The sequence below is a fragment of the Nestor notabilis genome, unplaced genomic scaffold, assembly GCF_000696875.1.
Source record: "Nestor notabilis isolate BGI_N333 unplaced genomic scaffold, ASM69687v1 scaffold29078, whole genome shotgun sequence".
Classification (NCBI taxonomy): domain Eukaryota; kingdom Metazoa; phylum Chordata; class Aves; order Psittaciformes; family Psittacidae; genus Nestor; species Nestor notabilis.
This window is the reverse complement of record NW_009941927.1, coordinates 89,951-106,393: the sequence shown is the minus strand read 5'-3', so window position 1 is coordinate 106,393 and position 16,443 is coordinate 89,951. Positions and strand designations below refer to the sequence as shown.

At 38.4% G+C, this 16,443-nt stretch overlaps 1 protein-coding gene across 1 annotated transcript in view; it reads left to right on the top strand.

Annotated features, from left to right (window-relative positions):
* Positions 1-2,112: 2,112 nt before the first annotated feature.
* The window catches only part of PIK3R1 (phosphoinositide-3-kinase, regulatory subunit 1 (alpha)), a 50,483-nt gene continuing 36,152 nt past the window's right edge, over positions 2,113-16,443 (top strand). The window contains exon 1 of the mRNA XM_010021136.1: positions 2,113-2,446. Within this exon, the coding sequence (XP_010019438.1) occupies positions 2,113-2,446 (334 nt within the window). The remainder of the gene's footprint in view (positions 2,447-16,443) is intronic.

Below are 16,443 nucleotides of genomic sequence, written 5' to 3'. Positions count from 1 at the left end.
TACACTTTCCACTGGTAAAAGAAGCAAATGAAATATAAGCAAAACTCTTTGCATTAAATGCAAAATCTGTGATGTTTCATAGTGTGAGCTAAGGGGCATAGTTTGGTTTTTCAGAAGTGGCTGCGGAAATTTCTCATTAAAATTTTGGTGGGAGCTGGATGCCTAATCCACATGGATAGATGTTCAAGTTATTAAAATAAATACTTGTGTGCAGGCTTTTTGAGATGAGAAGTCTAATTTGGGTCCAGATAATTCTTTCCTACATCAAAAAATGGTTGCAAGGGATGATAAGCAAGTTCTTGAAGAACTTCTAAGATTTTCTTCTGCATTCTGTTACAAGAGATGTTGTGCAATAAGCTGCAGGTACCTGGTGGACTGAAGAAGAGCCACATACAAATTTAGCATAAGGGTCATTCACTGGCAAAAGAAGTCCATATGCATTCTTATAAACACTTTTTAGCTTGTCAGTTAGTCATGTTCCAGGGACTTGATGTCTGAGACATTAGAGAGAATGGTGTGGAAAAGAGCTGTCAGAGGTTCCCTGTTCCAGCCTTGTCTACTGGTGTCCCTTTACAGTGTAAAAGGGAGTGTCTCTCAAAAAAACTTCAGCTTTCTGTACACTTAAGTACATAGTACACAGTCAGTAATTTACCTACTGCTATTGCGTAGCCCACTTGGGTCTTTTATTCACCTGTATTAGGAGTTTCAATGCATCTTTGAGTAGTTAGCAGTTTCGGGTTCCCAGTGTAGCATTTCAGATTATGATTGAGCTTGTCTTTTTAAGTAAGTGAAAATGAGTGACAGTTTAAATAATCTTTAGAAAACTTTCACTGTTCTATATGTCTTTAAGCTACTGTTTTCTAAATTGATTTTTTTAGTCATAGTTTTTCCTTTTACTTTATCGTCGGGCAACCTTAAGCAGATGTTCAGGCCTGTATTCTCTTGCCTTTAGTGTAATTTAAGCATACTCCCTGATCCTTCCCTCCTGCTAGTGCTGCTTAGGTGGTCTGGGTGTGCCCATTTCAGTTGCTGATTGTTTGTCTAGTGTTATACCATAAACACATTTAAAAACATCTGGAAGATGGGGGAGTGGGGAAAACACTCTTTTTAAGAAAAAAGAAATACAGTACTCATGCAAGCATTTTTGACTTTTGGGTTCTCCTGCAGATTATGAAAATACCCCTCCCTCCAATAGGTTTTTGGAATATAGGCTTCGGGCTGGGGGATTGTTACCCATCCTCGCCTTCTGCATAAACAGCAGGAGATCGAATAACGCAGTGGTGAGGGTCTGCACTAATTACAGTGAGCTCCTCCTCTCTCCAAAGGAGACCTCTTGTGGGGAAAGGTTGTGGCCATGTGTCTTCAGGGAGATAATATAAAATCTTCCTGCCAGGTTAGATACTGTACTACAGGGATAGCTCCAGGGTTTAGCCCTCACTCTGAGGCTTCGGTAGCCATAAGCCATATTGCAGGGGTTCAAATTTGGTTCAAGTAATTGGGCATATGTCCTTTATAAAGGCTCGAGCGTTAGCTTGCACATTTTTTTGTTAAGCCACTTTATTTTCTTGTTATTTAGGGCTCTCGTTTGGGACAGAACCTCTTCCAGGGTTGCAGAAAGCTTGTTTTAAGTTGAATACTGAGTTCAAGAGAATTTGAAACAATTTCACCAGTTTTCTCTTCTCTTTCCAGGGAAAGCATGTGTACAGAGTTAAGTGGCAGAATATTTAAGGTACGTGGGCAATCTGTGGCAAGTACATCTGAAGAAGGTGTGACCAGCTACAAGAATCAGCTGACCTTGAGTACGGAGACTCAGAAGTGCCAGCAAGCCCAGAAAAGGAACTAACTGGAAGAATATTGCTAGACATAGAAGAAGTGGATCACATACTTCTGTAACAATCATTGACTTAGAATAAATACATCAGTAAAAACATCAGCAGTGAAATGACAGATTCTGGTGCTTTTTGATTCTCTGGTGGATTTTATTACTTAGACATTGCTATTGACATTTTTACTATCGCAGTTAAAAAATCTTGAATCTCTCTGTACATAAAAATATAACTGGACAATTGCATTTTGATAGTTTAAGTTTTGAATGTTAAATAATTTGCCAAGATGAGTGCCGAAGGATATCAATACAGAGCTTTATATGACTACAAAAAAGAGCGAGAAGAAGACATTGACTTGCACTTAGGAGATATATTAACTGTGAATAAAGGTACCTTACTAGCACTTGGATTCAGTGAAGGGGAAGAAGCAAAGCCTGAAGAAATTGGTTGGTTGAATGGCTTTAATGAAACCACAGGGGAGAGGGGGGATTTCCCAGGAACTTACGTAGAGTACATTGGAAGAAAAAAGATATCTCCCCCAACTCCAAAGCCTCGTCCTGCTCGACCTCTTCCTGTAGCACCAAGTCCTGCAAAAGTTGAAGCAGAAAGTGAGCAACAAGGTCAGTACTGGTCTCGGAAGGTGTGTGTTTGTATCTCCATGCTTTTGAGACATTTTTGTTTCATGCACTTGTCTGACTTTATGTTCGTGTGTTTGACACCTGCTGGTCAGCTTTTTTAATGCATGTCTCATTTCAGTCAATTAAGAATTGTTTCTACTTCATAGTAATTAGCTCACACACATTGTAATTTCATGTGCTTTGTCTCGGGCACCACAGAGACCAATAACTTACTGTGAGGTACATCTCACAGGTTGGAAAGTATGCTTATAATTCACAACTGTAAAGACTTAAATGGAGAATAAGCAGAGTAGCATTTATTCTAGGTTTCTAAGAAGCTGGTGGAAACATTTCCTTCTGTGGTTCATCAAAGTCGCTGTTGAGAAACTTCTTTGTGAATCTGACAGTATGAATGTTCCTATCATAAACCTCTTGCTAATAGCAAAAAGTATGTACCTTGTCATGGAGGTTAATGTGGCATTAAAGGTAAGACCAAGTATTTAAAAATGAACAGTGGAATCATGATAAAGAGAAAATTGGATTCAATATTTTTGGGCAATAGGGCATACAGTAGAAAAAACAGAGGAAGATTTTTCTTTTTTTTTTTTTTTTTTTTGTTTAAACATAAGTTGCTTTCTAACCCTAATTTTTAACAGTATGTTGGGCAGAACTCAGAATTTGATAGAACTCTTCTGTTAATAGAAGTCTTCCCTGGTAGAAGCATGTCTAGGTTGATGAGGGCTTGATAAAAAGTAAATCTGAACTGGTTTATGTAGCAATGTCCTTAAGCATGTAAGAATTGCTTGTAAGTGTATAATGCCTACGTGTACATTGTTGTTAGAATGAAGGCGGAGGCAGATGGGGATGTAGGTTTACTGTCCCTACTTCTTAAGTCCTCAGCCTCTAGTTGTGAGTCTCATGGTTTCTCATTAGATTAATTCTAAAAATGGCGTATTTGCTTTTCAAAGAAAACACTGTTACTTCTTTGATCATTCCTTGTATATTAGTATGTTCTGATCAGTAACATTGGCTTTTTTCTTAACCCAGAGATGGCTGCCTCCATTATCTGTAACTGCAGAATAAACATGGCTATTTGGATAGACACCTCAATGCCGCTGTGAGAGGCAGAAGGTGGAAAGAAACTGACATTCTTTACATGTGCATGCTGTAGTGAAGTAATTGGCATCCCAGGCTTTGAAGCATTTACTGCTTCAGACGTAAAAGCAGTGCTTCGTAACTTGCTTGGTCTCTGCTCATGTTTGGTTGATACTCCTGTTCACAGCTCCATGCTGTGAGCTGGCCGCAGCGCTGTGCTGAGAAATCCTGATGTTAATCTTGCAGTTTTCAAGCCTGCCCTAGGACTGTGTAACCAACATTTATGAGAGTTTTGGCTGCTGGGAGTTACTCTGGGAAATCCTGCTTCAGATATGGGGGGCCTTGCTTAAATGTAGACTTTTCTGCTTCTCTGGGGTGAGACAGTACCCCAAGCCTTAGTGAGTAGATCCCTCCTAAACTGAAGTTAATTGCTTCTAGGCAGAGCACTGTTTATGTACAATGTGTTTATTTTTAATAGTTAGGGACTGCGGGGATTTAAAACAAGAAAATGTGTTAATTCAACTGGGAATCTTAATCTCAAAGTCTGCACACATGATCATACCATGCTCTGAAATGTTTTAAGAAGCAGTTTACAATCCAGTCTTGGATTTTTTTCTGACTTAAAAAAAAAAAAAAGCTAAATTCATATAACTCCTTTTGAACTAAAGATTTTAAGCTTCATGTAAAAGGCTAGGCACCTTCAGTAATACCCCTCAACTGAATTGGAGGAAATACTGAAATTGGAACTCCAAATAACTCAAGAGTTACGTTTAATTACTTTTAAAGTAATGTACATTTACTTAAAACAAGTAAGTGGTCTCTTTATATATCTTTTTACAGTAAAAAGGCAGAGAGTGCTTTAAAACTTAGAAGCAAATTTGAGAAATGTTGCACTGAAAGACTATTACAGAAAACAAAATGAAGGTGTTATTGAAGGTGTTATTTTTAAGTGAGCAGAATGGTACAAAATTATACCTATGGTGAAACCAGAGGTGCAGCTGGAAATACATTTTGAACAAAGAATAAAGTAGCAATGTACGTTTCACTTTCAGGACAGCTTCACTGTATTTGTATATAAAATTTGGTGCAGGGAATAGCACAGTTAATATTGTCCAGCAGCCAACATAATGGGCAGTGGGCCAGAAGATTCTTCCCAGGATGACACTTCTCTCTACACCCGTAGAGTGTATTTCAAATAAATTAATGCCTAGTATGAAACTTGCATGACCAAATACAGTCAAGTTTACATTTTCATTACTTGATGATTTGAAACTGCTGTGGATCAAAATGATAAATTAGTGGCAAACTGGAAGACTTCTTCAATATACCTCAGTTACTTGTAATCCATATACTTTTTTCATTCTGTGAAGAGTCAGTTCTGAATGTAACCCTGTTGTGAATATGTTGAATAAGAATATCAGAAACTTAGTTTGAGATTGTAATATATGTGATCGTATGAGTTCTTTTTATTTAACCAATACATAGATTTATTTATAAGAAAATACTTAGTAATCATTTCAATACTTTTAAATACTTAATGATTTATTCTGAATGCTTTTTTTTCCCCTGGCTTTGATAAGCTTGATCACTTGCTCATCAATGTCCAGATTGTTTTGTATTAGATCATATTTGCAATATGTAGGCACAAGTGGTGCCAGTATTCATAATGCTGCACTACTCATACGCAATCAATCATAGGCATCTGAACAGACTTTGCAGTCAATGAGTCTGGTAACATGGGCAGAGTTGCTCATCAGGCCATTCTCTTATGCAATCACAGTCTTACTTATAAATAGGCAGCTCTTTACATATTAAAAGCAGATCTGAGACCAAATAAAATTGCTGGTGGTCTCAAATTCTATTGAAACATTTATTTATTTATTACACTTGGGTGAGATCTTTCCCCAGATTTTTATTTTTTCCATGACCCATTTAAATTTCCAGAACCATCAGTCAAGATCAGAACTGGGGTTCTTTGGCTGAAATTTTAGGACTGTTGCATTTTGCCTGTTTTCCCGTTACCTGTGTCAGTAAAGAACTAGATTTAGTCTGATTTTATTTTATTTTATTTGAGAAGATACAAAAAGAAATGGGATGCAAGTGCCCCAGGAATTCTAGTGCCCCAGGAAGCAGTTTCAGGCCTGGTGCAGGTCAGAGCTACGGCAAGGCAGATTTAATTCCTCTTGCTGGTGTGAAGCTCTCACTGGCCCAACCTGTCTTTTCCCCAGATTTCTTCTCCCACCAGGCAAGGGTGGCTGGCTGCTGCTAGAAGGGTGAAGGCATTTGCAACAGTGGAGACCCGTAACTGGGTTATCCTTATGCCCTTCACTAAACATCTGAAGTTTATGTGAATCTGTAAAGATTTGACACATATTTGGGTTTTTTTTCCTTGACATGCTTTCTGTTCTTAAATTGAAGCTACATAGAGCTGGTTCCTCTCACTTCTCCCTGTCTCAACCAAATCTTTGAAAATGAAAAGTGCATAAACTGTACTGAGTCCTGCTGAGTTTTGTGAACTTTGATTCAGCTGATCTGATACAGCTGTGTACGTTTAGAGTTGGTTTCTACAGTATTGTTTCTCTACCTGCTTTGTGAAAGCTGATGTTAAGCAGACTTCGGAGCATAAAGTTTTGCTTGATCAAAAGAAACACTTTCAGATTTAACTTGGAATGCTAAATTCCCACTTTGAAATGAAGGACAGACTGCAGAAGGGCAGACCAGAACTTTATATGAATAATTTGTCTGTTTTGATGTTTTGGAGCTTCCTGCAACTTCCTGTGTAACTTAAAAGGGTTGAGTATGTGGAACTTTGTACCATTTTGCTGGTTTAGAGCCTAAAAATAATCCAAAGCTCTTCCTTCTTGTGATTAAACTGTAACATCTAAAAAACAAAGAAGCAAACAAAAAACCTCAAAACACCTTTCTTTACACTTTTCTCGTAGAACAGATTCAGATCAGCAGATGAGACAAAGATAATGATACACAACATTTGGAAACTCTTCCTTTCAGAGACCAGGTTATGCAGTGTTTGACAAAGATCCAAACTGGCAGCATAAAACAGTTTGTGCATGTTTGAACTGAATATGATGTAGGATTTGTTTCCTTAATTTTGCTATAAGGCCAAGTAGAGTGATTGCATTTTTGAAAATTATTTACACTTGTAAATTAGGGGACATAAGACTGAGTGGAATGCTGCGAGCCTGGAGCCTTCATTGAGAAGAAAACAATCATCATCTCTCCTGATTTAGGCAAATGGAAAAAGGAAATTATGGGGTGAAGTGATGAGTCATTAATCTCATTTGGTAAATGTATTTGCCATTCAAGCCAGAACCCTTGTATTCATTCTGAAAAGCCCAGGTTGAGCATAAGCCTTTGTCCTTCTGCAGTTGTGAAGTTCATTACTGCAGGGCAGTTCTGACAAGTGGGTTGCTTTTGACTTTAAGCAAGAAATGGGGTGGGTTCCTGCCAGAGAGCCTCACCAGCTACTTGTGGCCACGTTACTTGGTGTACCAGGCAAATTTCTAGCTGCCAGATGAAAACAAAAGTTCTTGCTTTATCACTGATGAAATAAAAGATTTTTTCAAGATGCATTAAAGTGAGGCAGAGCATATTTTTCACAGTGATAAAATCGGGATGGTAGTAACTGAAAAAATCTTTGTATGCACCACAGAGAGCACACAGATACGTTTGCAAGTGCTGGTACAAATTGCACATTAACAGTGGACCTGGGCAAGTTCATGGTTGATATGTGGCCCCACCTGCTGGTTGAGGAGGAAGGAAGCATGAGGGAGGAAGAAGCTTCAAACCCAGCATCTTCCACGTTGTATTTTAATCGTCACAGGAGAAAAATAAAAGAGGGAACTTTTGAGAAAAATATTTTAATGGACCAATTGATAATTTCTGTTAAAAATGTATTACTTGGGGCCTACAGACTCCTTTTTTGATCCTCAAAGATGACCGCAGACGTGAAAAGGCTTGTGTGGCTGAAATGCATCTATTTTATTCCAGCTATATCAGTTAGTCTAAAAAATTACTACCTTTCGTTACACATTTTGTTTTAAGAAGCTGAAAGAATAAGACATTTCTGTTTTGATGCTGTAAGAAATTTTTGTCTGGTTTGTATCACACTGATTGACAGCAGTGGTGTTATGTTGGGTGACTTTGCGTACCTGTCTTTAGCCTTCTGTAATACTGACTTAGTCTGTTAATACCTCTTGCTGACATGAATGTTCCTGAGGCAGACTTAAAACAAGGCAAAGGTGAAGTAGCCTGCTCCTCTCCTTTGGAATCATCTTGATCTATTCCTGTAGCTATGATCCAAGAACATCTGAAAAAAACACAGGTTAGCAAATAGCTCTTACTTAGGTTTGCATATGATAACATTATTTTCTGACTTTCAGCAACACATGGTGCTAAGAATGTATTTGCCAAGAATGTATCATTCTGCCCCCCAAGCAAATAACCATGCCCGCTTAAATAGTTGTGTGATGCCATATACCCATCCAGATTTTCTTGTGTGAAAGAACACAGGTCTTGTAACTGCAGCTGGCTGTGCACTTTCACATCTGTGTCTTGCTCCAAAGCTGCTTTCTGTGATGAACATCCATGAAATCAATCTGAAGGCTAGAATACAAAGAGCTGCTTTATTTTAATAGCTAAGAATGAAAAGGGGAGTTACAGGATTTTAAAGAAATATTTAAGTGGAGAAGGATTTTAAGTCCTGAGAAAACTTTGGTGAGAATCTAGGTACTTCAGAGAATTGAAAGGGAATTTTTTGCTTTTAAAAACATAAAGTAGTATTTGTGGTTAATACCTGCTAACTTGCATTTATGCTTTCAGCAAAATGAATGGCAAAAATGCAATCCCATTTTGTGGTTTCATTAATAGGAGGTTTTTTCTTTTTTTTCTTTTTTTGTTACGTATTACTTTTTTTTTGTTTGTTTTTGCACTTCACTATGGAAAAGCCTCCATCCTTGGACATTGCCTGAAGTCTTTTGGTAAAGTGTTAGCAGGTGTAACTTTTTGTACTAACTTTACTGCTTTTTGTTCAGTCTTCCGGGAGTGCTGTATGTAGCAGTCCACAAGAATAGCACGCAAATACTATTCTTTATTTTCACATACTGATCCACTTTATAAGAGTTTTCATGCATTTAAAAATAATATTTACGCTGACGGTTTTTCAGCTAAAATATATCTGTAATCAAAATCCTCAGGACAGAGTTTCAAACCCACACTACTGCCTTGAGCTACAGAAAGATGTAATTGTGTATGATTTCCTACACTTCAAAAGTATCCTTTAAGACTATCTTGTACTTCAAAAGTGCTATGTAAACTATGAAATGAATGATGAAAAAGGTCTTTAACAGTTCAGTTAGCTGTCAGATAGTTTGTATAATCCACTAGATCTGTTTGTATACACTTGGCATCATATGCTGTGTTAGAGCATTTCCCAGAGGTTGATGTCTGAGATAGTTTCTTCAGTAGAGATTGTGGATGTCGAGGGCAAGAAGTGAGATCTACCCTTGGCAGGTCTGAACATGCCAGTTGTCATCCGTGCTGGCTCAGTGGTATCCTGAGCGAGAAGATGCTCCTGCAGAAGGCAGACCTGCTGCAGGAATTGCGTTTACTTCTGGTCCACTCAGCTTCCAGAAGCTCTTCAGCAGCTGTTGTATTTTTCAGTAAATAGGCCAGGCACAGATGAAATTGATTTTTCCCTATGGTTTCTTTGCCTTTTTTTGTTCTGTTTTTGAATTGAGTTTCCGTATAAATTTCTGTATTCTATGTTTTGATGCTTCCTTCTAAAAAACAGGGACACTTAAAAATGTGAAGATACTGGCCAAATGCCAAACTATTCCACTTAAACACATCAGGTTGGTGTAATTGAAAGGGTCTCTTCCCTCCTTTTTCTGCCCCCTGGGATGAGATGTGTTGGATGAGGCATGTCCAAGCATTCTTGTCCATTGCCTCCTGCTCACCAGCTGGGAAGGAAGGGAGACTAGTGCAACCTGAGATCTGTAGTCTGAGGAGGGGTAGTACCTCCCACGAAGCATGTCTGCACAAGTTTTTTATGTCATGTTTACAGATATATCAGTCTAATTTATTTGTTGGGTTTAGGAAAATAAAATTCAGTGCTGTCACCAATTGCTTCCTAGATCTCCTCATCCTGCTTGGACAAGACCAGTAGGTAGCAGATAATCATGGAGGATTATTCTTGGTGAAGAAACTTTTAAATGGTATCAGACATGGCAGATCCGTATTTCAAGGTGTGCTATGGCTTCTCCAGTAGACTGTCTCAAAAGGGAAGTCTTAATTGAAAGTTACCTTTTAATTTCCAAGCCCTCTTCCTAAGCTGTTTTTGGCTGGAGGTAGACCAAAGTGCCTAAATAGGAAATTAATGAGTGGAACCACTAATTATGCACAGTGGTAGATAAGTCTGCACAGCTGTGTCTGGCTTTGTTATCTTTCTATCCAGGAACATTCCAGAAATAAGCAGTTAAGGACAGGATTTGCAGTCCTTTTCTTACTAGCATGTGGTGTTCAACCCTGTGACTACACATTCCCATCTAGTGCTAATTTGCAGTTTTTCATGTGCTGTGCTTGGATGGAGATGCAGAAACATCTGTTGTGTTTATGGACTTAGCCTTGAGTTGTCTCCTCACTGAGACGCAGCTGCTTGGCATAGGTGAGGCCATGGCAAAACCCTCCATCACATCCCACTTTCCTCCTAGGTGACTGGTTCACACTCGACGGGCAACTGCCCTGCTGTGGTCTGTAAAGGGCTGTGAGGCTCCAGGCCACCATGTAGTGCAGTGAGGTGCGATCTGTTCCTCTGGTTTTCCCATCTCCACCAGCAGGGGGTGTCTTCTGTTGAGGGGTCAACACCCTTTAAGAGCTCCTCTGAAACAGGACGCTCTTGGCTGACCAGGCTTTGTGCCTCTTGGCTGTGATAGTCCTTCATTCTTCATTTGATATTTATTGCACTGTTTGCAAATTAGCCATTCCCTTGAGAGAAATGTTAGAAAATATCATCCCTTGACATTTTGAAGCAAGTTATTTTGGGTACTTTGGAGTTGGATCTGTACAGATGTTGGAGTATAATTTAGAATCTATTCTTGCCAGTCCAAATCTGCTCCCATTGTTCTGAAGCCAGAATAGCATGCCTAGTTGTTAGCCTACATAAGCAATTTTCTTATGGAGAGAAAGATTTAAGGAGACCTTTAGCTCCAGAGCAGGCCAGTTCTGAAGATAAAGGGGTTTTATAGTGTTCCTTGCAATCTTGCTTGGTCAACAGAGAAAGCGTTAGGAACGCAAATTCAAAACAGCAAGTAGCAAAAACTTAATCTTAAATAGCTGGAAATAAAGGACCTCTGCTCACTCAGTGAAGGGTCCTTATGGGCACAGAGGGATAAATGTTTGAATTCTCTTTTCTGTGCTGTATTTATAATTTATTACTATTGGTTGAAAGACTAGTGTGCACTCCCCACCACTTTCATGTTTTTCTAACTTCCTCTTGGGTCAAATTTAGTGCTGACAACTCCATCACCCTTCTGGTAGTCTGAGTAAACTGCAGCCCCTTATGTAAAATGAGAGACTTTCACAATCCTAGTATTATCAGGACACTTTTTGGGGGAATTTAGAAAATCAGTGGTTTAACAATGTTTATTACAGAACGACTAGCATGAAGTTCTGCTACTTTAGCCAGTTTTCCTGGCTTTTGGGAGAACTCTGCTAAAGAAACATTTGGTGCTCATCTGTTCTGTGTAATGCTAATCACTGCTTTGGACCATTCTCATAGTGATGAAGTCTCTTATATCTTTAGTATTAAAACTTGCACTGAAAAGGAGAGTGGGCTGTGTGTGCCTTTCCCAGTGATTTAAGATGTAGGACTTTGAGTTGGATGTACAGTTTAGCAAAAAAGGGGAAGATGGTTACCAACTGTTAAGCTTTTTCTCCAGATGTTTCCTCTAAGACAAATATCTAGGGTTTTATTATGACACAGTAAGAACACACCAATAAGATGAGAATGCTTGGGGGTTGTGTTTTTTTTTTTGGTTTTTTTTTTTTTGCTTTTTGTTGTCTGTTTAATCTAAACAGCCAGTCAATCTAAAACTGGTACAATGTCTGGTAGTTTAGATGGAACATGCCCATGCTTGTTAATGTGAGCTGCTGTTATTAAAATGCTTTATTCAGAATCCCTTTGTATGCAAACTAAAAATCAGATTATTTTAAAGTACTGATGTTCTTGAAAATATTATACATGGTTGTTTTGTTGAGGTTGTTTGGGTTTTTTTTTTGTTTGTTTGTTTACTTGAAACACATGTTCATACAAGAAGCAACAGGCTCCTATTCTATTTTCCTGTAAATTGGTGGGAAGACACATTTTGACTTAAGAAGAAACAGTATTAGACCTGTAGTCAAGGTTTAGCAGCACTGGGGTAGATTCCACAGTTACTGCTCTCATTTCTCTCAGGCAAAGTTCGCATTGCCATTAGGGTTTGGAGCACAAATGCTAGCTCTGTTCTGAAGAGATTCCAGTATATCAGATTGCATATAATATGAACATGCGTGAAAAATTACACAATAAACACTGATGTAAAGAATAGCATGTGACTGTCCTTTCACAGATTTTAAAGTCTCAGAAGGGAAATACTGTTCTGAGGTCCTGCCATAATGCAGGGTAGAATTTCACTCAGTAATTCCTGTACAGAGCTCATAATTTCTAGATTAATTCGGAGCATGTTCCTAATTAGTCCAAAGTTCTCCCTTTAGTAGTCATGTAGATAATTTTTTAGCCATGTGTATTTCCATTATCTAGTAAGAATTGCAAATTTAGTGATAGATAGGTCTTTATTTGGGGGACACACACATTTAATTGCATTTGACGATGACAGTATGGAGATTATTTTCACCAAGTTATCTTCTTCCATTGTATTCAATCCTCTTAAATTTGAAAAAATGCATTTGAAAAATTTGCCCCATGTTCCTAGATCCTTTGGCAAGGCTGTGGTTTTTGTTAGGACTGCCTGTTTTGGTAACTAGTGTGATGGTAATGAGGGTTTCTTATAATTGAGGAAATTATATGGTGACAGTCGTAATTCTGTATTCTGTTATTGTAACACATTTCTGCATTTATGATAAATACAGAGTTTTAGTACCTTGGTGTATGTGCATATATATACAGTAAATTACACTCTATAGTAGGAGAACATTTTTAAGATTGCAAAACTATGCATCTACAACTTGTGTCTGTACGTGCAAGTATACCTTCTTGTAGTGTATGCCATCTGATACAGTTTTTAATTACACAGTCACCTGACCCCTTTTCCCACTTACTCTTTCATTCATCGTTGCGGTCTTCACTGAATAAGAATTGTTTCATTCTGGTTGTCTAGTTTGTGGTCTTAATCCTTTTCTTTACAACCTTCAGATACCTGCCTGGAAACAGGTTTCTTCATTGTGTCTTCTGTTCTTTTGAGTAATGTGGCTGATGATAACAGCTTCATTGAACTTCCTATTCACAAATACCAAGTCATCTTCGGGACACTGTTGTGAGCAAAGGTTGGATCATAATTCCTGTGAGGAATGAGGTAGACCAAAAAGGCAATTAAAATAATAACCACTGGTTCAAGAGAGTTTAAGGTTATTCTCTTTGTAATAGGGAGGTCATGTGGAAAAATGCTTAAAAAAGCTGAATCTGGGGACGGAAGTTAACTTAAAAAAAAAACTTAACTCTTAACTGTAATGCTTAAATGTTCATTGAGATAACTAAAACCAGGAATGAGAATTGCATTAGGTTTGACAGTGCAAGACATTACTCATCATGAGGAGGGAGTACCATCTGCTCACTCTACGGCTGGCTTCAGTTACTGAATGCCTGATGTCCAAGACAATTCCTTGCAGAATAGATCTTTCTGGCATACCTCTGCCTGCATCATCCAGCTTCACCAGCTAGAATCCAAACATAAAAACCAAATGCAAAAGCATTGCTAGAATGTGGGTAAACAGATTCAACAGATGTCGTGACATAATTTAGTGTTCTCACTTGTTTCTAGATTCTGAGAATTCAAATTTTCAAGTTCTCAGTACTTTATTGTACATGTAAAGCATGTACATGTAAAGCAGTAGAAACGTGAATTACAGGGCCATGCACATTCTATGTACCTTATGTTTTAGGTTTTTATGGTGCATCACTAGTAGTTTTGCTTTTTTCACTGTATTGTCATAGTTATTCACAGTGCAAGAATTTGTGCAAATGATGGCATGAAGTAATAAATTACAATCCTCGAAACTTGATTTTAGTTTTCTAATGCAAATCATTAACTTGCTTCCTTGATTTCGCTACCATCATCACTCCACCATGCTGTAAAACACAACCTTATTTAATTAAAAGGTGTGGCAGTGCAACTTCATCCTACTGTGATAAAAGTTTTTTTTTCTGTATTCCTCTGTTGCTAACATCCCACATTACATTCCTCTTCTGGGAAATACTAGTTTAGAAAGTGGAAATCAAGGCAGCTTCAGTGTGGATGATAGATGGTTAATGGGGGAGGTGTGAAGAATACTCTTGACACCTGGCATGGTTACTCATTAACTTTCCAGACAAACTCAAAACATGAGAAGAGTGTTCTGCAGTGGAGGAATCTTGCATTAGACCTCTACATCAGATTGAAGAAATTGAAAGATATGCTTGCTTTAGATGAAGTTGTCTGCACAACCTTTGAGGTTTTAGGTTTTTCATATTTCGTGTCTTGTAGATTCTGATACAGAAATTGCAATGGTCATTGGGTTTGTAAGTACAAGCAAGACGCAGGACTCTGAAGAACCATAGCATTTGATCATTGAAAACCCCAAGTGTATGAATGCATGCTCCTATGAAAACCCCAAATTGCAAAAATCATTCGTAGTGGGCTAGAGAGGCATTTGACAGATTATGTGCAAGTACATACATGTGTGTTTCATTATTTGATTGCCTTAGGAGACTGGTGTTTAAGTTGGCAGATCTACTTATTAAAAGCAAAGCTCTTTGACTGGCAGGATTACACGATGCCTGAAGGAGACCAAATACTGAGAGAGAGAATGTGTAATGCACAGAAAGCATGGGGAAGCTATAAAGTCAACAGGGAAAAGTAGACTTAAATGTGGTTCCAATTTGTTCTGTTGGTTTCAAGTTGATAGCCATGCAGAAGTAAAAGCATGAAGTTCTTTCATTTCAATATGAATTTAATGTTTTGGAAAACAGAGTTTTCTGTCATGTTAAGTAAGATTTGGTCACCTGTTTGCAGCCTGTCAGAAATCTTTAATCCATGCTTATTTTTCTGACTCAAATCAAACCAACCAAGCAGCTTGCTTTGAAACTTTTCAGAATACAGTCAGGCTGTGGCACAAGTGGGCACTCTAATTGGCTCTGAAACTTTGTCGTTAGACTTGATTAGCCTGTTGCAAGACTACAGTATTGACTCCTAGTACATGTTAAATTTCTGCATGTAATTTGATTATATGTAGCTATGTGGGACAGGACCCAAACAAGGAAAACCCCAAAGCAAAACAAAAATCAACCCAATCTTTGTGTGTGTCAGTTTAGAACTAAACTACCCTACAAGCCTTTGGAAGCAACAGCCAAAGAAGTTGAGTATGTGTGTTTAGAGGAGTCTGCATCTGTGGCCTCGCACCTTCTTACTCAAACTGGGTTCCTTCACAACCTTAGGCAGAACAGATTAGAAAAGTCATTTGGTCCCTGGCACTGGAATAACCAGCCTCCTTCTCTGTCTCCTAAGACTTCTCAGTCTGAGAGCAAGGTTTTGAAATGTGGGAAGCTGCTTGGTAGAAAGCTGACTGATGTGGTGAAACACAAAAAAAAAAAAAAAAAAGAGAAGCAGAAGGGTAAGCTCCCCTGAGACATTAAGAAAAATGCTATTTAAAAGTAATAATGATAAACAAGAAGCATTTCTCTTAAAACAAGACTGAGATTTAGATGATTGCTCATACTGATCTCTCTAAAAGAGGCTGTTAGGGGCACATTTACCATGAAATATTATAACTCTCTGGGAGGTGGCCAGCTCCTGTTTAGCAGTTCTGAGTCCTGCAAGAATTAGATTCCTGTGGTAGCGTAGCAGAGCTCGGGTGAGTTACACCAGAGTCAACCAGCTGTCTGCTGCATCTACCATTTTTGAGGAGCTTTATCTTGTAAAAGCCTCAGTAAAATTCTCTGAAGATGCCACAGCTGAACTAATTAAAATTCAAGTTCTTCCAGCTTCATGTACAAGTTTGGAAGGGTAAAATTAGAAGGAGAGATAGGTTGAAAAATGCTTGTTCTGATGTAGCAGGCAGTTCCTGTGAACTACACTCAAAACCAGAGTCATAAGCCAAAATCAGGTCAATTTAAAATGAATGCATTCCTCTTCCTTCTGTTCTCAACAGGGAACTGTTTTTTAGAAACAATTCTGCATCAGGGAGTTAAGTGAGACATCCTTTCACTTCTTGGCATGGCCCACATTGAAATAAATAAATAAATAAATTCCTTGACAAAGGTAAAATGAAACAAGAAAGAGGTGTCTCCTTCTGGTAGGGTCAAATAAAGGTAACTCCTGTTCTTTGTTTTGGCAAGATGACCAAGAGATTCCTCTGGAGCTCAATAAAAGATTTGACGTGTAAAAATTCCCTTTTTTTATTTCCCTCTCTCCTCCCCCTCCCCAGTAGGGTAGCAGGAAAACAACTAGGATATACCTAGCCTTTTGACAGAATAGGAGCCAATTCCCAGTCCTTGCTGGCCAGCATAGAAGAAGGCTTAATCCTTCCAGCCAGCCGCCTTTCAGCCTTGCAAACCTCCACCCATTTCTTAGTGAGTCATAGCTGGAAGACCTTTTCACATGTTTGGTCACATCTTGTGCAAGTCAGGGATGTATTTT